This window comes from Dasypus novemcinctus, chromosome 1 (genome assembly GCF_030445035.2).
Source record: "Dasypus novemcinctus isolate mDasNov1 chromosome 1, mDasNov1.1.hap2, whole genome shotgun sequence".
In the NCBI taxonomy this organism is placed as follows: domain Eukaryota; kingdom Metazoa; phylum Chordata; class Mammalia; order Cingulata; family Dasypodidae; genus Dasypus; species Dasypus novemcinctus.
In genome coordinates, this window is record NC_080673.1 from 100123302 (window position 1) to 100146227 (window position 22926).

Consider the following 22926-nt stretch of genomic DNA (forward strand, 5'->3'; position numbering starts at 1 on the left):
ATCACTATTCCATCAACACTGAAGAGAACCTGAACTGGGAAAGTAAAGGACTGACATAATAAAAGAAGTGTTTGATAAAAGTAAATACTTTTTCCGAGCTTGGAAAATTGTTTGGAACGTGAACAAAGGATGAGTGGGGAAATAATTTAGGAACTTAATAGAGTATCGTAAAGGTGAAGTATTGGATCTGAACAAAAATTGTGGTGAGAATAAAAAAGAGAGTTGCTCAAAAGAAATCTGAAAGCACTTGCAACAGTAGAATCAACAGGACTCAATGACTTCGACAAGGGACAACGGAAAGGAAAGCTGACATTGATGGTTCAGACCTAAGTGCCTAGGAAGAAGATGAAAAAACACAGCAGTTTCAGGAGAAAGTTCAGTTTCAGACTGGAGTTTGAGTAAAACTGACACACACATAATGGTAGAAATGTCCGAGCAGGAGCAGGAAATGCAGTCCTGGAAATTGGGAAAGAAATCTGGGCTGGTGGCAGAGGCTTGGAATTAAGTCTTAACTAAATCTGTTAAGAGTCAACAAGGCCTCCAAAGTTGCTGATATGGTAGGAAATATCAGAAAATTGAGGACAGAACCTTGAAATGAATGTTTCCTGGTAAAGCTAGGAAGGAAAGACAAGCAATTGAAGTAGAAAGGAGTGGCCAGGGAGAGCACACAAGAACAGGATTTTGAAGCAGTTCAGGTAGCAGTTATTAATACTTGAAAATATTGGCACAAAGTACAGGACAGTTAACATGGAACATAAACCTGGCCAGAAAATGAAATAGTAGGGCTGTGACTTTGCTTATTAGACATCAGATTATTGAAACTAGATGAATAGCAAATTTTATTTTATTTTATAATGACACAAAAAGAAAATTTGAAATTGGAAAAAGCCAAAAACAAAATAAAACTCAGAGTAACCCAATTTTAATACCATATTATATTTTTATTTAATATTTTATATGAATTTTATTTCTATGTAAAAACATTCACAGAATGCCTTTTTTGTGTATGCATTGGTAAACAAAACACGTGTCTTCCTTGCCTCCATTAAACGTAGAGTCTAGTGAAACAAAAATTTAAACATTTAGTCATTCAGAGAATTTAGAAGGTAGGGGAAGGAGCATGAATTAGGATAAAATATTTGATAAATAAGGGAGGATGATAGAAGGTGTCCTTTGTTTCTCTACTACTTATGACAAGGCAAAGAAAAATAACTTTATATATATTCTGCTGTTTTAGAAAATATGGCCATGAGAAAAATCCATCTAATGTTTCCAGGAAATTATATGTAGGAATGGAAGTCAATTTACCAGTTTTAAGTTCTCATTTTTATAACTGAGTTTTTATTATGTAATTAGGGAAGGAGAAAAAGAAGACATAAGTAAAAAAGAAAGATTATTCAGTATTTTGTAAGAGGTGCAAGTTATTTAGTGATTTAATTTCTACTCAGGCTTTTGTTAATTTTATTCACAGTTATTGTTGACTTCTCAAATAACATTATTTCTCTACATAGATAAGAAGGTAAATCATTTTTATTACTATGCATGTATCCTTTGATCTTTTTATAGTTCAACTTAGACACTAAGAAGGTGACAAATTGTCATACCTTGCATATCATTAAAACTGAAGCATATTAAAAAAGTGGTATGTGCATTTACTAGTGGAGTATGAATTACCATATTTATGACAAGGGACATTTTGGGTCTTAGCCTGTCAAAGTATTCTTTTTGCTATCACATTTTAAGCAGCACCAAATCTAGCCTATCATATTTGGTTAACAATAATTAAAATATTTTTGAGTTACTAATTAAAGTGATAATAATACAGGCATCCACAGTACTACTTTCTCCATATTGTACTACCATGGCTTTTTACTAATGTATGTCTTAATTACCTGGCGTAATTTTCACATTACATGGAAGCTCTGATTTTGCAGGACAAACAAATGTTATAAAATAGCCATATACCTATTTTGGTTGGATGATGTTTACCACTGGCCAGACTATTATGCTTCAAGTAAAGTAATACCTAGAAAATCCTCCAAACTTTATACTCCAGATAGTATATGTCCAGATATACATATAATGTATTATGTTTTTACATAGTTTTAAAATAATTGATTTTTATAGCATTTAACATTTAGAGCCTTCCTTCAATCAATGACTATATTAGCTATTTCATATCAATTAGATATGTTTATAAAATTTATTTGAGAAGGAAATCAGTGCTGCAAGGGAAGAAAAAAAAACTTATGCTATCAACTATGATTTATTCTTTATTTGAACGGCAGTGAAGTTATTGCTTTCACTGATGAAGGCAATAACTTTATATATATGTCTCTGTATTTAAAAAGCTTCACATCTCACAAACAGCATTGAGATAACTGGCACGTGAAAGAAGCGTTTCTCTACAGAGAGAACTCTCATGGGTAAAGTTAGCTTGTTGAAAATTAGATATAGTTTTCTCTCTTTTTTCTCTGACAGTTTCATGATTCCTTTGTATTGAGGCATTTTATAGGTCCAAGTTATCAACTTGAAGAAAAGCTGGTCCTTTTATAAGCATAATTAGTAATAGTCCAAACAACTGTAGACATTTGTTGTTGTGATTCCAAAGTTTGTAAAACATCCTTTTTTAGAACAATTGTTTAATCTGTCATGGCAGGTTTAAAGGCCCTATAAAAAAGTTTAATGAATACTTAGGAAATCTAAATTTTTAAAACATTATTTTCTGTGAAATAGTCTATTTTTGCTCTTATAAAAATCTCTTTTAGCTTATCTTATCCTTAGTTCATAAGAAACTATAAAACTATTTTCCTAGTTTTTCTCAGAACTCTGTAGAAATAGAAATCTTGGTTCTCCTATCTGATGAGTCCATCGTTTTGGGATGGTCTCTTGTTTCTTAAAGCAAAGCCAGCAGCATCCAAAAGTCTTCACCATTGCTGTCATTCTTGGCCTTGGTAAATGTGACATTATGTGGGGCTCAGCCTTTAGCCTGGTTGGCAAAAACACTAATGCGGCCCCTTCACAGAGCAGCTTGCTATTTAACCAAGATCACCCAATGTTTTAATTTGCAAAGGGAAATTTAAGTGTTACAAGAACAAGGATATTCACATCTGCACAGCCATTTTCTTCTTGAAACATTTTTGATTCCTTAATATATGACTAAACTCTGTGCTGAGTTCTCAGCCTGCAGTAACTGGTAGCACTGTACCTGTTGAATGTATTTGTTGAATGTATTTGTATTTGTTGAATGTTGTGAGTAAATGAACACATTACTTTTTTAGTGTTCTACCCACTTAGGAAACAGCTAAATCAGTTTATTATTATAATGAATCCTGGCTCTGGATCACAACTTTCTAGCTGATGACTTTAGCCTACTAAATTAAGGTGTCTTCCTCCTTAGTAGTAAAGGGGAAAGCTGGAAATGATCCCGGGTCTACACTATGGAATACAGGGTATCCATCACTATGCTGTTCTGATGTTCAAAGGCCAATATATTTATATGTCTTAAAAGAGGTGTATGTGCCCAGTATTTATGGTCTAAAGCCTCATAGTACTGCCAGAACATTTGAAAGCTATTGGGCCCTAGATATTTTAAATGTTGTTCTCTTATACTCTCCTTTATTATATCTCAGTTGTTGACCAATACCTTTTTGATTGGCACATCCCTTACTTCTGATGACTTAGTAATATACGTAGGTGATTTTTAAAGTCTCATGACCGGGCAACCATTGTACCTCTTTAATTTGCATGCCTATGCATTTTCTGTCCAGGGCTATGCATTGGCTAGAAGCTAATGTTCATTGCTCTCTTTCTCCAGCCTGGTAATAAACTTACTGCATCTCCCACCTACTGGCAAAACACTCTGCCTAGATCTTCAATAGCATCAGAAGACCTTTGAGTAACTTTAGTTCAAAGAAGCTCAAAACTTGCTAATGCCTCCACCATTCTCTGCTGTCAGGGAGATAAGGTCTTACATTACTTCTTTCAGCCTACTTTTTTTTTTTTTTAATACTTTATATCAATATTACAAGATGTTCTGTTAATACAAGATAATAATTTCAATAGCAATAGATTTACTTTGTTCAGTGGTTACAAGCTCTACCCCCAACCCCCACTTTTGTTCATTCTTCAGTCTTGAGGGATGTGGGACATTGTCCACTCTGACTGCTTCAGGTTGAAAACGGACATAGATATTATGGGGTAGCAGAATGGAATTGTTTTGCCTACAGTTGAAGACACTCCTTGCTTTTGGGATGAGGCTGGTCCATCATCATCATTTTGTTAGTTGTTCAGGGCAAGCCCGAAGAACTGGAGAGTAGGAGTTAGCCACATATCTGCTGGGTTTCAGAGCTCATCCTGCTTTTTTTCTTGTTAACCATATATCAAACGGGACTTAATTAACTTTAAGAGCATAACTTAAGCATATGGAACAGATACAGTATTTTAGTACATTTTCCCCCATCAGTTACTACAATTTCTGAGATAACATAAAAATATCATTCTAGTATTTGAGTATTTGAGAATCTGAAATATATAAAGCCATACATGTCTAGAATTAAGTTATAGTCAAAATGCATTTTTCTAGCACTCAGCATGTATAAACAGTTAGGTCCTTAAAAAATACCTTTTAATTTTTTTAAACTCTTAAACCCTCATCTGTTCTGAACAACCCTTGATCGACTAGAAAGCCAGACATGATTATTTCTCCTTTAGAGAATAAATCTACATTATTGACATTTGGTGTTTTATTCCATTTTGCTTTTATTTTCCGTTGTAAATTTATAAGATTGTGTGTTTCTGTCATTGAAAGGGGTCAATCTAAGTAGGATTTCACAGGCTATTGGTTTCTTCTGTGGTGAACCTCAGGAATTGAAATGTCCTTTGTAAGGCATAGGCTAAATATGTAATAGTTTCTTGAAAAATGAATCGAAGCTCTCTAATCTATTGAAACAATTTTAATTTTCATCCAAGCTCAACTGCTTATAGCCACTTTCACCATCTCTACTGAGTAGCCATTGAACAGATGGGGCACAACATCTCAGAGGACAAAATTCCACTGAATCAAATTAGAGCTTGTAAACAAAAGTAACTTTTACCCAAGTAGAAAAATAACCAAATAATGATAGTTATCAGACATTTGGAAATAGTTTGTGTTTTTTAAGACTTTCTATCTAAAGAATTCAATTTTGTTATATGTGGAGAAAAACATAACCCAAGCTATATTGCCCTTCCTTAAAATCCAATTCCACAGGAGAGTCTTTTTATTTAAAAAATAAAACAAAAGGTTATATTCTAAAGGATCTTCTGTTGCTTTCAAAATGGGATATAAACAAGTATGGCTTTATGCCAAATACTGTGCCATTGCAGGTTTTGTTATATGCTGAGATTCTTAGTTGAGTTTAAAAATAAAGGAACAGATTAGCAATTTGTTATTTTGAGTGATCTGGAGTAAGTAGCCATTGTGTCCCAGTTTTATCACCTGGCTATGTTTAAAATAGTGGAGTTAGAATCAAAACTTAAAAGCATTCTAAATATTTTATGTTGTAATGTTCAACAGGATGAATTTTTAAAAGATTTTTTTATTTGTCATCCCGAGGATACTTATCTTTCATCTAATAGAGTAACCTACATAAATATGCACAATGCTGTTTTATGAAAGGTAACTTTTAATCTCTTTGGAATGCATTTAACCAGCGCCGTCCCTAAGTGGCTGAGCAATATGGAATTTCCAAATTTATGGCTAGTCAAAGAGTCTCTAACAGCTGACAACATTAGGATCTGAGTAAACTAGTCCTTGATAAAGCAACAGTCCTCAGGCTGGAATATTTGTATGGCTGGGGTTATCCAAAGTGTTTTAAAAGTCGTTTTAAGGGATCCATTTTCACATCCTCAATTCCATATGTCCCCTTTCCTAAAAGGGATTAGCTTGGGAGCTCGCCTGGGTGGAGGGTAAAGATCTGATTTTTCAGCCTCCCTTCTCTCCTCTTTCTTCACCTGCTCTCCCATTTTAACAGAAAGGCCTAGGTCTCCCTAGGCATACTAACCATGAGCATTGCCTTGAAATGAAAAATGCTCCGGGTTGTTACACAGCGAAATGTTGGAAAACCTCAGTTTTTAGGAAATCTACTTAATCAAGGGATCATAACTCCCTCCCATACCTATTATTAAAGATGCACTCCAAAATTTTTCTATGTTTTAAAATAATATTTATAAGTATTTATTATATATTCTTACTAGCTCAATTATATGCAATAATATTGTATTGATAATTTCTCAAAGTAGTTTTTGAACATTTTAGGCCTTATTACCTTAAGAGATTTCTTGAAATACATTTAAGTTAGATTTTTAAACATAATTTAACAGTGAAATATAATATGGTTATAAAAATACTTTGGCCCAGTGGTTAGGGCGTCCGTCTACCATATGGGAGGTCCGAGGTTCAAACCCCGGGCCTCCTTGACCCGTGTGGAGCTGGCCATGCGCAGCGCTGATGCGCGCAAGGAGTGCTGTGCCACGCAAGGGTGTCCCCCGCGTGGGGGAGCCCCACGCGCAAGGAGTGCGCCCGTGAGGAAAGCCGCCCAGCGTGAAAAGAAAGAGCAGCCTGCCCAGGAATGGCGCCGCCCACACTTCCCGTGCCGCTGACGACAACAGAAGCGGACAAAGAAACAAGACGCAGCAAAAAGACACCAAGAACAGACAACCAGGGGAGGGGGGGAAATTAAATAAATAAATAAATCTTTAAAAAAAAAATACTTTGAAGAATAAATATATAATACACTAGAGTAAAATTAGAGGAAGTAAAATGGAAATACAATTTCAAAGAAAAGGAGGTATAATATAAGGTTTTTAAATTGCAATGAAGAGTTTGTTCATGGATTTTTCTTTAAATGGATGATTGTAGGGATTAAATTGCTGTGCTGTTTATATGCCATTGCCAATAGTTAAAAAGAGTATAATGGCTATTTTTTTAATATGCCAATATTTACAATACGATATTCTTTACGACTATTTAAACTTGGAAGGGGGATAGTATTCTTTGGGTAATATCCTTTTACAGATCCATGGGTGAAACATGTAAAAGCCATTCCATATCAGAGGGGATGTGGTGGTGTAGAAAATGTAGTGTTACACTTGTCACAACTCATAGCCAAGGGCAAAACAGAGTGGATATCTAAGGGAACTTTGGATAAGTTAGACTAGATCTGGGAAAGAAAGGACAATAGGAAGATAAGGTTTAGGGTTTATAGTACATAGATTTCCTGGTTCTGAGAAGTTGTTTTCTAAAAGACAGTAGAAATACACTGGTTAAAAATCCATTAATTAAAAAAAAAAAAAAAAAGGTTGATAAGAAAACAACTGTGGTTTTCATGAGAAATTCGTATTCTGTGTGAAATGACCAGGGCTGGTTTGGCTTCATGGTCTTAGAAAGAGCCAATATGAGACATGGCATTTTCCTGAATAAGACTTTATGTACATTCATAATTTTCACTATCATCTGTACAAAACTATGAAGACCAATTATACAAGAGTTTTAAGAGGCATCCAAAGCCATATTCTTTCTTTGCATTATATCTTATATTTCAGAGGTGCTGCTTTTGGGTTAAAACCAAGCCCATTTTTCTCTGTAATATGATGTAAGAAAAGATAATTCTTATCTCAGCACCTTATGCTTAGTTCCATCAGTAGCCTTTTTTTTCAAATTCAGTAATTGCTGTATTTGATGAAAAATAAAATATGATGGTAAGTCTAAACTCCACTCAATAATAATAATGAGTCCTGATGAATTTTACTTTCCAGTAGAATGGGTTGTTACACAAATGAACTTTGCTTACTTTTAACAAATTGTGAAAAGTGGTGTCTTCTGCATAATTTTCTTATCATTTAAATTAAAAGTTCAAAGAAATTTAAGTGTGCCAGCAAAATATAGTTCTTAAAATATATCTTTCTTTTGAAAAAGTATGAATTTTTTGAAATTTAAGTGAATATATCCAATTTCTATATAACACTTAATTTAAATATATATGCTCTGGATACACTTGTATTAATTAATAGTTCTTTAAAGAGAGAGACCTAAATAATAGGGAAAGGCTTGAGGCCAATATAATAATGTAGTATAAAAGTCTGCTTGTTTGCCTATTAAAGAGAAAACAAATCCAGAGCAATTTTAAAAAGAAATTTTTTCATATTCTAGCATTATTCATATTCTGACAATTTCCCTTTAGAAGCTTATTTCTCAGCATAATGTTTTTGAGATTCATCCATGTTACTGGATGAATCAGTAGTTCATTTTTTTCCTTTCATTTTTTCTTTCATTTTTGTTATTATTCCATTGTATGAATATACCACAGTTTATCCATTCTCTTTTTTTGTAGAATAATTATCTTTTTTTTTTTAAATAGAGAGGCTATAGGTTTATGGAAAATCACGGTTTCCATCAGGGTTCACTGTGTTTTACAGTCCTATTGTGTTTTGTTTATATTTTAATTTTAATTCTCGTAACATATATTCAACCTAAAATTTCCTTTCATGAACTCCTGAAATGTTTCCAGTTTTGGGGTATTATTTAAAAAGCTGCTGTGAACATTCCTTTATTAGGTTGGTGCAAAAGGAATTGCAATTTTGAACCATGAATTTTAAATCATTATAACTAGGCTCAAACACATTGTTATTAATCAAAATAGGAGCCATTACAATCAACACATATTTGCCACTGAAAAATAAGTTTGCTTATTCCTGTAGCATAAAAATTTATGCTTCAGGATTCAACAAACTCTTGGACAGCATTTTCTGCATCCTGCTGGTTGTGGAAGCATTTTTCCCTGTAAAAAGTTGTTGAAATGCTTGAAGAAGTAGTAGTCGGTTGGGAAGAGGTCAGGTAAGTATGTAACCCAATATGTTCAACTTTTGAAGTGTTGGCTGTGCAATGTGTGGTCAGACATAGTCATGGAGAAGAATTGGGCCTTTTCTGTTGACCAGTGCTGGCAGCAGGCATTGCAGTTTTCGGTGCATCTTATAGATTGGCTGAGCATACTTCTCAGATATAAGGATTTTGCCAGGGTACGGAAGGCTGTAGTGGATCAGACTGGAAGCAGTACGGCCAAACAGTGACCATGACTTTTTTTTGATACAAGTTTGGCTTTGGGAATTTCTTTGGAGCTTCTGCTTGGTCCAACCGCTAAGCTCATCACTGATCGTCGTATAAAATTCAGTTTTTGTTGCACATCACAATCTGATTGAGAAATGGTTCCTTGTTGTTGCATAGAATAAGAGAAGAAGGCACTTTAAACTGACCATTTTTTCAAAATTTCAGTCAGCTCATGAGGCACCCATTTATCGAGCTTTTTCACCTTTCCAGTTTGCTTCAAATGCGAAATGACCATAGAATGGTCGATATTGAGTTCTTCAGCAACTTCTTGTGTAGTTTAAGAGGATCAGCTTTAATGATTGCTTTCAGTTGGTCGTTGTCAACTTCCAATGACTGGCTAGTATGCTCATCTTCAAGGCTTTCATCTCCTTTGCAAAACTTCTTGAACCACCACTGCACTGTATGTTAGTTAGCAATTTCTGGACCAAATGCATTGTTCATGTTGCAAGTTCTCCACTGCTTTATGACCTATTTTGAACACAAATAAGGAAATTGCTCAAATTTGCTTTTTGTCTAACATCACTTCCATAGTCTAAAATATATATAAAATAAACAGCAAGTAACAAGTCATTAGCAAAAAAATGTAAAGTGAGAAATTGCACATTAAAATGACATATAACATACCACATTTATTTAAGAAAGTATGCCATTATCAAATGGCAAATTTCAGCAATGCAAAACTGCAATTACTTTTGTACCACCTAACATAAATCTTGTGGACATATGCTCTCAGGCCTAGGAGTGGACTTGCTGTTTAGTTTAACAGGAAACTGCCAAATCTTTTTTCCAAAATATTTGTGACATTTCACACTGTCACCAACAACATGAGAGTTTTGGTTAGTCCACACACTTACCAACATTTGATGTTGTCAACTTTTTAATTTTCACCATTATGATGAGTGTGAAGTTGTATCTTAACGTGACCAAGCATACTTTTTTCATAGTCTTTATTTCTTCAACTTCTATTTATGCCCTACACTACTACAACCTATTTCCCTTCCTACCAAACTTCTTGGCATTGTTAGTCCTTAATTTATCAGAGATTTGATAATTGCCGAAGGCAATGAACTGTTTTTTAGTTCCCTTTTTACATGATCCCTTTGTGGCAGATGATATCATGACTACTCCCTACTTTTTAAAACTCTCCTTTGGCTTCACAGTAGTCTTCTACCTCTTTGCCCATTCCCTCTATGGAGCTTTTGCTGATTGCTCCTCCTCTTGATAATTCCCAAGGCTCTACTATTACCTCTTACTATTCTTTTATTTTTTACCCAAGGAATGGATTAACTTCATTTTTAATTTTTTTATTAATACATTTTAAAAATTATTATTTTAAATAATTTAGATTACATAAGTATAACATAAAAAATACAGGTGATTCCCATTTGCCCCACTCTCTACCCCTCCCACACATTCGCACATGAACAACATCCTTCATTAGTGTGATACGTTTGTTACAATTGATGAACACATATTGGTGCATTGCCTCTAAGCATGGATTATAGTTTACATTATAGTTTTTTTGTTGTTTTGTTTTTAAATATATATATATATATGTGTATATATATATATATATTTACCTTCTATTTTTAATATAATATGTTTAGGGAATTTTGTGGTAGATGTCATCCACCTCACACATGCTGATACTGTCCAGATATATCCAGCTCTGAACCAAAGAATCATATTTTATCCTGAAACCCACAAGCACCTTAAGTTTAACTGAATTCAGACTCTCCCCCTGCCCAACCCAGATCTGCTTTTCTTTCTGTATTCCCTGATTCATTTAACAAAATATCCATTCTTGCAGTCCTCTTGGAATTATTAAGTCTTCTCTCTCTGGTAATCAATTAGCCACTTAGTCTTGTTGATTCTATCTTCAGAATGCCATTTAATGTTTCTTCCTCTCCATCTCCCCCACAGCCTTGGCAAATGTTCCTGTCTGTACTATGACTATAGCCATCATATCTTCCTACTCTCCATCTCTCCCTTTTATACTTTATTCCCAAAAATAGCACCAGACAAATATGGCTGAAATTTTAAAATAATAATACAAGTAAAGATTTAATATAATCATTGTATAGTTATAATTACTCTATAAAAGATAGCTGGAAAATAGAACTTTTTAGAAGGAGGTAAAAGTTCTGTATCTGCACTAATGCAGTAACCACCAGCCATATGTAATTACTGAGCACTTGAAATTGGCTATTACAATTGAGAAAATGTTTAATTTAATTTTAATTTAATTTAAATAGCTACTCATGGCTAGTGATTACCATATTGGATAGTGCGATTTAAACACTTCACTTACATTTTCAGTTAAATCCCTACCACAACCTTGTGAGCTAGATTTCACTATCCCAATTTTATATATAAAGAAGCTAAGTCCCAGAAAAGCTAAGTAACTAGCCCAAGGTTACTCAGTAAGTAGTAGAACTTAGTTCTATTTATCTGTGTTACATGAACTACCTTGCTGAAGCCTTACAATGGAGACCCAGGCTTTTCTTGCTTCTCTTCTCACTCTACCCTCACCCCATTGTACCCAAATTCTATTCATACCAGACTTCTTACCCATTATCTGAATGGCTTATAACATGGACTGTTGCAGCCTCCACATGTTTGAAATTTCTCTTCCTTCTGTGGAGAATACATGTCCCTTCTTCCTACTCTTTGACTCTTACTTTATCCTTTAAGTCCCTTCAACTCTCACCTCTTTGGTGAATATTTCTCATGCCTCCAGGCAATTGGTGCATATTACCAATGTGTGCTAGTAAATGCTTAACAACTGACTCTCCAAGGGAAAACTGGCCCCGGTTTGTTGCATTTGCAGATTTCCATGGTATAAATACTCCCACCATGTTTAAGCTACCTACGTGAACATGCAGTCAAGAAGAAATGTGCTCAGTATACTCTCACCACCCAGCAGGAGCCACCTCCAACACACCACTGCTACTTCTACTACCATGTTTGTCACAGTCCACTCTAGTCATTCACATGATCCCCTCAAGAAAAAAACTAGGCCTTTTTCACAGTTCTCTTGCTAACAGTCTAGCACATGGCAGGAAACAGGATAGGATTCACATGAATACTTGATGAATGACCAAATGAAGGAATGAATGATTTGGGTAACGATTTGTATTCTACATAGCACTTTTTGTGCATGCCTAATTCAGTTACAACTGAATGGGTGGTTACTGTGAGCTGGATGACAGAGTCAGCATAGAAATGTGTGACGATGTCCCATGTGATAAGACTGTCTTTTCACCCTTGCTTTTGGCCCCTCATCTCTGTGGTGCCACTGCAGTTTTCCAGTTCCCTTTGCAGGCTGAAATCTACTCTGTGGGGATGCTGCACTCACTCAGCAGGCTGCTTGGCACAGATGCTTTTAAAACTTCATGAGGAATCAGCAAGGTGCTAAGTTAAGGGCAGGAAGGACACATGTTTAAAAGCAACTCTTTAAAGAGTCCCTTGATCTGTGTATTAGCCTCCTCTCTTTGAGGAAAATAGAGTGTGGAAGGCTGTCTAGATTCTAGAAATATAATAGTAGCATGATACTCTGGGCATTAAAGAACATCAGAACTTAAAAGTTGAAAAGAGGGGCCCAGAAATGGAGTAATAATTATATGAATGGAAATAAAAAATGAAATTTTACTTAAAATTACTAATTTTTTAAAACATGAAATGCTACCTTTTGGTTTTTTTCAAGTTAAAATAAATAATTATATTCTTTTCAGTGAAATATAGCTCACAGTTTTTAATGCAAAAGATATTTTATATGCCTTTCTTATTTAAATACTGCATTTTAATTTGAGCTACTGTGTACCATTTCTATAACTTGAATTGAGCAAGTACCAAAAATGTTGCATATAATACTGTTTTTACATGTTGCCTCTAGTAGAACACTGAAAAGCATGCATTCCTCCTTGAACTTTCTTCTGAATTGTGGATTATGGGGACTTGCAATGGAACATAAGTATTTAGTAAACAATTTTAGCGAACTCTGGAAAATACCGAAAATCAGGAATAGCAATATAAGTATGAAACCCTTTAAAGCCAAACATAATTTAAATCTGCTATCGTTCAGTTCTTTTAAGTTAAGTATTACTTCAGATATTCCATTTGGATATTTACATTTTTGTGAGGTTATAAATGTGTAGTATTAGTTTGATTTTTTTATTTTGATTATTTGGAAAATGTTGAATATAATGCCTGGGATAAAACTTTACTTTCTCTTCCTACTGCCTATGGTCAAGTTATTTAACTTTCTGTGTAAATATATTATAATTTTACAAAAACAATAATAGAACTTATTACCTGGGTTATCGAGAAATTTAAAAAGACAGCATTTCATCTTTAAGAAAAGTGCTGTAATCTGTTAATCACCATTTACTGGGAACCCAAAAATATATAGAGTAGAATATATTGTATATGTTCCAGTCATTCATTTGATTGGAAAAAATAAATGCTAAATTGGATTTGATATTAGAATGTACATTTTACATTTAAAATTCAGTAATCAAGTATTTTTCTGCACATCAGTGTACACTGAGCTGAGAAATTCAGTTCTACATGATTTAGTTCACTACTTTTCCAATTTAATTCTTCCTTTTCATTGCTCTAGAGGTGATTTTTACAAATCCTTTACTGGAAATTTTCTGTGAGATTATCCTTAAATTTTTTTTATTAGATTTTATGCTTTCCCCTTCTCATTTCACTTAAATATATCTAATTCTATTTCTGGGCATGTTAACCATGAGTTGCTGCTTTTCTTGTTGTGCTTCCAAATGTGTTCACCAGTTTTGGAGCTCTCCCACACTTTTAGTTCTCTCTGTCTGTACGACTGATTTTATGGCCTGGCCCTATTGTTATTGGAGAGGCAGAATTTTTTTTTTCTTTACTTTACCCTTCATGATTTCTGAGTTGAATAGGTCAGTCATGGTGGAGAATATTAAACATAGAGTGGTTATAGCAAAATGTGAGCCTGAAAGCAACAATTAACTGAATAACTGATCTATCAATTTATCTGTATTTGCTCATTTTCCTTTTATCCTAGAAATGGCTAATATCTACAGTAATTCTTATGATCATATTTATTAAATCCTAAGGAACCTTTGGTAAGAAGGGTCTGGGACTGTTCTAATTAACAATTTACTTTTGTCTTGAAAATAAAATACAAAATGTTACATTACGAAAAATTATGGAGAAACCACCTTAAGGATGCTATCTACTATTACACTTTCCAAAAAAAACCTATAGCAGTTTTTCTAATCATAAATCATCTAAAATCCGAGTACAGACTATTCAGACTTTTAGATGGTCTCCAAAGCAGAATGTATTATATGAAGAATCTTAATCACAAGCCATAGATGATAAATATTGTTAGAAACTTTGAGTAAGGTTTGAGTGACCCCCTATACACACCCCATTTTCCCATTCAGTGTTCTGGCCAATAGAGTAATAATTCAAGGAACTATTCAAGGAGAATCCATCGTTCAGCCTGATTAGTTTACATCCAGATTAGAGAATGCCTTTCTTCCATACATGAGGGCAGAATAGGTGGCATTAGCAGCTGCCCATTTGATATGTTGGGAGGTAGCCTGGTGAGGTGTGACTGCCACAAGAAAGTATGAAGTGATAAAAATTTTTGTATCAGCTACCTTGCCGATATACACCTTGTAAGGAACACCTGTGGTGTGCTATGAGATGGATGGGCAATTAGCATCACCCTGACAGTGTGACTCACCCATGTGAACAAAGATGCCCAAGATCTGAGTGAGACATACTTTTGAAGGATGCACAATGCTCAGTCATAAGCGTGACAAAAACTGACAAGCAGGAAGCTTATGTACTCAATGAGAGTAGCATGTCTGTCTCCAAGAGACTTTCAGTTTGAAGACATGTGGTCCCACCCTCCTACTGAAAGCACTGGTTCCCCTGTTGAAACTTACTATGGATTACAGTGTGTTTGACTCAATTCAAAGCTTCTTTTATTCTCATAAGAATTTTATGAAGCCTTTTCACCAAGGTTACCCACACCAAAATTTCCAGGAAGAAATAGAGTTTCTTAATGCAATTTTCCCAAATGGAACAGCATATTGTATGGGATGGATGAATTTTGACTGTTAGTACTTGTATACTCTGGATTTCTCAGAGAATCGTGTCATCACTCAGCCAGATCAAACCCTGGAAATTCTGAGTGAGCCTGACCAGCAGTTATGGACCAGTTCTACATGAAAGACGGTATTACTGCAAAGGATGTCACTCGTGAGAGTGGAATTTGTGACCTGATGCCAGGTTCTGTCCTTGGTGCCACTCTGTTCAATCCTTGTGGGTATTTGATGAATAGAATGAAATCAGATGGAACTTATTGGACTATTCACATCACTCCAGAACCATAATTTTCTTATGTTAGCTTTGAAACAAACTGAAGTCAGATGTCCTATGATGACCTGACCAGGAAAGTTGTGGAAGTCTTCAAGCCAGGAAAATTTGTGACCATCTTGTTTGTGAATCAAAGATCTAAATACCACACAGTGCTTTCTTCACCCAAGAAGATAGAAGGTTTTAAATGTCTTGATTGCTAGCGTGCTGTTTTCAATTATTACAACTTTGTTCTTACCAGCTTTGCTAAGAATCAGCAACAGCAGCAGAGTTGATTAAGAAAAATGAAGAGAAAATGAAAAAGTGAGCACATATAGAAGGCAGTGGCTGCTTTTTAGGTACTGATACCCGGAGCCATGCTTTCCATAACCACCACCTTGTAGTTGCAGGGAGCTTTAGTTGTAATCATAGTGTAATCACTTTAAATTGTTGCATGCATTATTATATCAAAGAATTAGATATCTTGCATGAATGCTCACTTCTGTGTTTAGGTATTCTATGACACTCTTGCTGTGAAACTGAAGTGCATGTTGGAAAAATATTTACTGTATGAAACTTTACAACACTTGTGAAAACAATTCAATTAGATGTATGCATAGTGTAATATTTGTCCAGGTGATATCCAAAATTTCCAACAGACAAGACTTTTAAACTTTCATCCTTATTAGGTGTTGGTCTCAGCATCTGGTACTGTTCTGTTAAACTGATGCCTGAATTTTACATCCAGTTACTTCCAGTTTCTAGAACAATTCTCTACTAATGTTATTGAAACCAATTTCTACTTCATACAGATGTTTTTTGCAACAGCAATTAAAGTTTTTTTTTCCATGAGTCAACTGCAAATTTTAGGGTAGAGAGAAAAGCAGAGGCCTCCATTTTAGCACTTTCAAAATTGTGGAAATGTTGGCACAAGTTTCATTTCTTATAGAAATGTTAGGGTAATGATTAATTATTTGATCTTTATCAAAAGTGTGAAAGGTACCAAGTCATATTCACAAAGGACAAGACCAAAATTTATATTTATCTCCTTTAGACTACAGTTTCTGAATAAGTTGTATTATTCAAACTAGGACCTTCCTGATATTATCTGAAAAGGTTGTTTAGTTGTACTTCTGTTACAGGCAGTAGAGTTAGAAAAACAATCTGCTTATGTTTTTTTCTTTTAAGTCCTATATAATCAACAGCCAGTACATCTTATCACTTTTGCATTGGTTTATAAAATCTTAAGAGGGGAGATATTTTTCTGTATTTTGCACTTCTCCAGATATACCTTGGGAATTTAAGGTAAAACAATGGATTCATTAAAGATCATATAGAATTTTTTTTAAGTATGGAAAAAAATGAAAATATTTATGTACAGCAACAGTAGCCTACATGGATTGATTTTTATTTTCATTTGGAAAACACAGTAAATGGCAAAACTTCTCCTGATCAGTGTGTAACTTTTTACATAAGAACTAAAATACAAACCATGTGCCACTGAGTATCACCATATCTAATGCAGTAGTTTTCCACTTTTTCCAGTGAAATTCATGAACCAACCAGAAAGATGAAAGAGTTATTAAGTGCTAAGATAAATGATTTATGACCATTAAACAATATAAACTATGTTCTAAGGAAGAGCTGAGAGGCTCACTGATTTGATAACTTCAAGGGTGAACTTGTGGAAAAGCAGTTTCCTAAAGTAGTCTTCTCAATGTACAACTGGAAAGGAGTAGAAGGGCCACATGACTCACAACCCTTCCACAACCAATGTATGCTCTTTGTATGAACCAAAGTGAAGGAAACTCATCAGAGGAGAAGGGTAGGGACTTAACTTTATCTGCATCCTTAGTTGCCCACCCAGACTCCTTTCAAAATCTCTGAAGTTGTTCTTCAGCATTGTGGGTACCACTTAAGAATCAAGTCTAAGTATTCATGGTAAAAATATAGGATTTTAAACTGGATTTACAGGTAAATTCTTTTAGGAAAAACAAAAACTGGTTTTGCTTACTGCAGTCTGTTATATATGTAAATGTATAAAATAGTTAGATAAAAAGTCATTTATTGCTGAACTTTCTTTTTTAAACTGTAGGAGCAACAGCTGCAGCCCGGAAGGAGGTGATTAGAAACAAGATTCGAGCAATAGGCAAAATGGCCAGAGTGTTCTCGGTTCTCAGGTAAGATCATTTTTTCTCTATTTCTTTATGAATTTTATGTCAGTTAATTGTTGTTATGTCACAAAATAAATATTTTAAAACTTTAATATGGTCATTTAGATATTTTACTTAGAAAATATTTGCTTTTTTTCCCTTATTTTTCTTTTAAATGGAATATTCTGTTGTTCCGTTTTAGTCAAATTAAAATCTACTAAATTATTTCTGTAAAGAAAGCCTTTATAAATGGATTACATCTCATGTTTTCTCTCTATTTGCTATATTAAAACATTTATTTCCATGAAGCAGGAAGGCTATTATCTTTTTATTTTTCATTCTGGTTTTATGATAAAAGATGACTTTATCAGGTATATTTGACTAGATTTCTAAGAAATGAACATCAGCCATAAAGCTTGTTTATGCAGCTCTATATTATTCTAATAAATCATTGAAAGAAAAAAAAGACAGTTACCTAATGTTTCAATTCACATGCAATAGCTGTTTTTTTAAATAGACCGTGAATCATGCTATTACTATTAAGAATGTATTTAGAAAACAAATATTTTCTTGAAGTAGTTAGCTGTAGTTACATGTTTCTATACATACTTAAATTCAATGCTCTCTTCCTAGATAATGCAAAGTAACTATAGTTCCCATCAAATATTTACTTTAAAATGTGATATAATATGTTTATATAAGAGACTTATACAATCAATTCACAATTGCACATGATCAATAAGGGTAAATAGGAAAACCTTGAAAAATATTACATCTGCATATTGCATAATTCCATAATCTGATTTTTATCTAATTTTACCTCAGCTCTCTAAACTCAGAGTAACAATACAGGCCCTTTCGATTTCTCCTCTTGCTATTTCTGTCCTACTAAGAGTAACTATATGACTTGCAGAAAGCAGGAAGCAGAAAAGTATCATCATCCTTTCTCAAAGACACCAAATCAAAGTTAGGAATAGCTCTGTGGTAGCCAGAGCAGTCACAAAAAAGTCATTGTAAGGCTAAAAATAGAGCATCATTGCTCCCTTCAGCTTAATGAATGAGGCTGCCTTTCCTCTACATTCCTAACTGAACTTTTAGGATACATTCAACAAATAAATATAATAAAACAAAACATTGATCACGTACAATGAAAAAAAGTAAAGCAATAAAGGAGTATAGCAAATGGGAGATAAGGGACTTATTTTAGTATATGGTCAACAAAGAACTTTCTGAGTAATGGCACCTTAACAAGGGTGACGACTTTCATGAAGATATGGACTAAGAATGTTAAAGGCAATGGGAATAGCAAGCACAAAGACCGTTAGGATAGAAACAAGCCTCGAAATTTTGAGGACCAGCAAGAACGCCTGTGTGGCTAGAAAATGTCCCATGGGACCAAGGACTATATGGAGTTTATGAACGCAACTCTGTCTCAGCAAAAACATTGCTTATTTATTGTGCCTCAGATTTACCGATAAATGTTCATCTCTTTTTCTATCTGAAGTCTCTACTAGAGGAAGTAAAAGCAACTCCAGAAATTCCATGTGAAAGGACATTTAGGGAAAAAAGAAAATTCTTTCTTAATACAAAATAATCCTCTCCATTTATGGAGTTTCAAACCACATGAAGGTGGTAGAAACTGGCAGAATCATAGAATGGGTAGGTCTTAAAATTGGAAAGTCCCTCCGGTCACCTGCCTGTTGGTACCTAAAATATAGATGAGATGAGAAATAGGTCAGTTGACCCTATGATGATCTGTGCCTTGGCTGAGATTACATATTAGCAAAAAAATAAAAATAAAAAAGAGAGAGAGAAAATTTTACTACCATTGAAAAAAGTGTCTATATAATATGAAAGTATGATCAAAATTATATATTCTATGTGTTTGGTATGCATTTTCAAAACCTATGAGAGTACTCATGGATGCTAACAAAAAATATATATTTACTTTTCTATAATAAAAGCATCTATAACAAATTTGCAAAACATAGGAAAATCCTATGCAGAGAAAAGTTATGCTTAATAAGTAATGATTGAGCGTTTAATGTGTGCCATATACTGAGTTAGACAGTCTAGCTACCAAATTGATAAAACAGATACATAAACCAAGAAGTTAACATGAGACAATGAAATATGTGCTACACCTAGCTGGTTCTCTGCTGTGGAAGAGGATAGGAAATAGGGGGAAAGCCCATATTTTCTTCCAAATAAGATGTTTATGAAGAAGTTGACATCGGAAGAGTGCTATGAGGGATAGGCAGGACACCAATATGTGGAGAATGGTGGTGAAGACATTTCTGGAGGTTAAGAACTCATCGGGAACACAGTCACACAGGCAATATCAGCAACAGTGTTTTATGGGGTGTTTGCTAAATGCCGTACCACCATGTTATACACATTTTGAAGTAATCTACCCAGCTAACTTGTAAAGTCAGGGCGACCTCATTTTCCAATGAAGAATTTGAAACAGAAAAAAGAAGCAACTTGTCCAAGATCACCCAGCTGATAAGCAGCATTAATGAGTCTTATTTAAAAGTGAACCATGCAGTCAATGAAGTCTTAAGTATTTAAAAGGAATGAATGGTAAAATGCATCCATGAGACTGAGGAACCCAGTGAAAAAAATGAGACTGAAAATATATTTAAGTACAGATCTTTGAAGACCTAGAATACCACAGTAAGATGTTTGTTTTTCTGTAGGCAGTGAAGTGTCGTGAAATGATTTTGATGGGATTAGAGGTATGTGCAGGCCATGTTTGGATATGTATGTTCAGTGTTCAATGGCAGTATAAAAATAGTAAGATGGCTTACTGATGACAGGAAGAGCATTTAGAAAGTTATTGAAATAATCCAGCAAAAGATGTTGAACTGGGTTTTTGGAGAAAAGATGCAAAAGAAGGGACAAATATGAGGAAGTTGCAAAGCTAGAATTTAAAAAATAGAATAAATAAAGATGATTGGTCGTGTACATATTTCAGATGTAATCTACAGGTAGAGCAGGAATAGCTGCCAAACACATTCCCTTACATTTTGGTCATTAACAACCTTATAAGAAAATCAGAAAATTGTCTTTTAGCAGCCCCTGCAGATAGAGTACAGGTGTGTTACCTAGGATCTACTAATCAGATGAAGGCACTAAGACTTCTGTTGCAAAATATATGCAACATCAGTGGTGACATTACACTGGAGTATACCCACTGGTGCTCTCCTGGCTACAGAGCATCCAAAAATCTGCTGCTTTATATCTGTGAGCTTGCTGATATCCTTTAACACACTCTTTACTTAAATCAACTTTGCTTAAACCAACTTTAACCAACCCTGGTTAAAGCTAACCAAGGTTAGTTCTGTTGTTCTCCAAGAACTCTAATTTCTTTAGGGTTAAGGAGAGAGAGAGGAAATATTTCAAGAATATTTTCACAATGGTTCTAACCCTTGTAATTGATAGAATGGTACTGCTGCTATCTAAGAAAGAGGAAGTATTTATCCATTTAAATATCTAACAGATATTTATTGGGAGGAATATGATGAGTTGGATGTTGCCTGTTTCCTCTCTGGAGTGTTTGTGGAACATTAATATAGGAGATAACTAGAAATTCTGCCCTGGAGCTTCAGACAGAAGTAAAGGCTAGAAATGTACATATAAGAATGAACAACAGAGACAAGAGTGAAGCACAGAATTGGATGATGTAGAAAAAAAAAGACAAAAGAATCTCAAGAATAATGCTTTCCTATAGAGACATAAACATGCTATGTATGAAACTTTAACTTTTCTAGAAGCCACAATAAAAGAAGAAGAAACAGGTAAAATTAGTAATAATAATATATTCTATTTAATACAGATATTCAGAGTGTTATAATTTCAACATATAGTCAATATAAAACATAATGAAGATGTATCTTACTTTATCATTTTCACATGAAATCTGTTCTGTATTTTAAACTTACAGCACATCTCACTTTAGACTGGCCACGTTTCAAGTGCAGTAACAGCCCCATATGTCTGATGGCTACGATATTGAAAAGAGCAGGTCTTGAGGCAGAGAAAACAGATTGGGTAGGGGACTGAGAAGGATTATCCTGAGAAGGAAGACAAAATCCAGGGAATACAGTGTCACAAAACTGGAGGCAAAGAGTCTTTCAAGAAAGAGTGCAAGGGAGTTCCAGTCAGGTGGTGTTAAAGTAGGCAGGCAGACCTCAACTCTGTGCCAGAAACAACAGAGAAAGGGCCAAAAGCTGTCCAATGGTACTGCTTTAGGGGTCAGCAGACAAGGAGAGTACTGTGCAATAATCAGAAAGGCAAGGGACAGAGAAACGATGAACCTGAAACAACATACATGAGTTACTAAACCCTTACAGTGGCCAGGAAGGGCTCCCATACCCCACCTTCAAGACATTAAGCCAGGTTAAAATCCTTGGCTCACTTCAGCAGACTGAGAGGGGAACAGACATTTTCTCCTTATTAGCTGTTACAAGGGAAAAGGAAGGGTGAGTTTGAGGACTTCTTTTCAGTGAATTCAGCCAGCAGAGCCCTCTGAATCTTGGCTCTGGCTAGAACAGGAACATGGAAGAGTGATGTTGAAACATCCCTGTGGAAAGGTTCACAGACCAGCACCACCTGCTGGCCAACCAGGAGATTGCAATGAGAAAAACTGCTTTTAGATCTCTCTTTAGTCCCACTCCTGGGAGAAAATCCATGGCGCCCAATTTTGATAACTTAAGCTGGGCAATTTTAAGGACTTAGAAAAAGTTGAGCCAAAAACTCAAGAAGAGTTGTGAAATAAAAAACCCACTCAGCAAGCGAGAGAAATTGACCATTAGAGTAAATTCACCAACATATTCAGATGCCTAAACATCAGCAAAAAAATTACAAGTCATACCAGAAAACAGGGAGAAATGACCCAGCCAAAGTAATAAACCAAATATCCTCATAAGGTACTTGGTTTAAGACAACTAATCAATGATAATCACACAAATCTCCCAAATTAAAAAAAAAAAAAAGAATGGTAGAAAAATACAACTAAAGAACTAAAGGCTAGGTTGCAGATGTGGCTCAAATGATTTAGCACCTGCTTCCCACAGGGGAGGTTCTGGTTCCATTCCTGGTATCTCCTTAAAACAAAAAAAGTAAAGAATAAGCAAACAAATGAAAAAAAAAAAAAAAAAACAACTTAGGAGAGCTGATGTGGTTCAGTGGATGAGTGCTGGCTTCACACATACAAGGTCCTGGGTTCAATCCCTGTCCCCGATACCTCCAAAAAAGAGAGAAAAA

The 22926-nt window shown here is 34.7% G+C and overlaps 1 protein-coding gene and 1 pseudogene across 7 annotated transcripts in view; both read left to right on the forward strand.

Moving 5' to 3' along the window:
• The window catches only part of PPP3CA (protein phosphatase 3 catalytic subunit alpha), a 335265-nt gene that overhangs the window by 296762 nt on the left and 15577 nt on the right, over window positions 1-22926 (forward strand). For all 7 annotated transcript variants that reach the window (XM_004465503.5, XM_058294927.2, XM_058294930.2 and 4 more), the window contains one exon: window positions 17601-17685. In XM_004465503.5, the coding sequence (XP_004465560.1) occupies window positions 17601-17685 (85 nt within the window). The remainder of the gene's footprint in view (window positions 1-17600; window positions 17686-22926) is intronic.
• LOC139439052 (S-adenosylmethionine decarboxylase proenzyme-like) lies at window positions 15152-15913 on the forward strand (annotated as a pseudogene).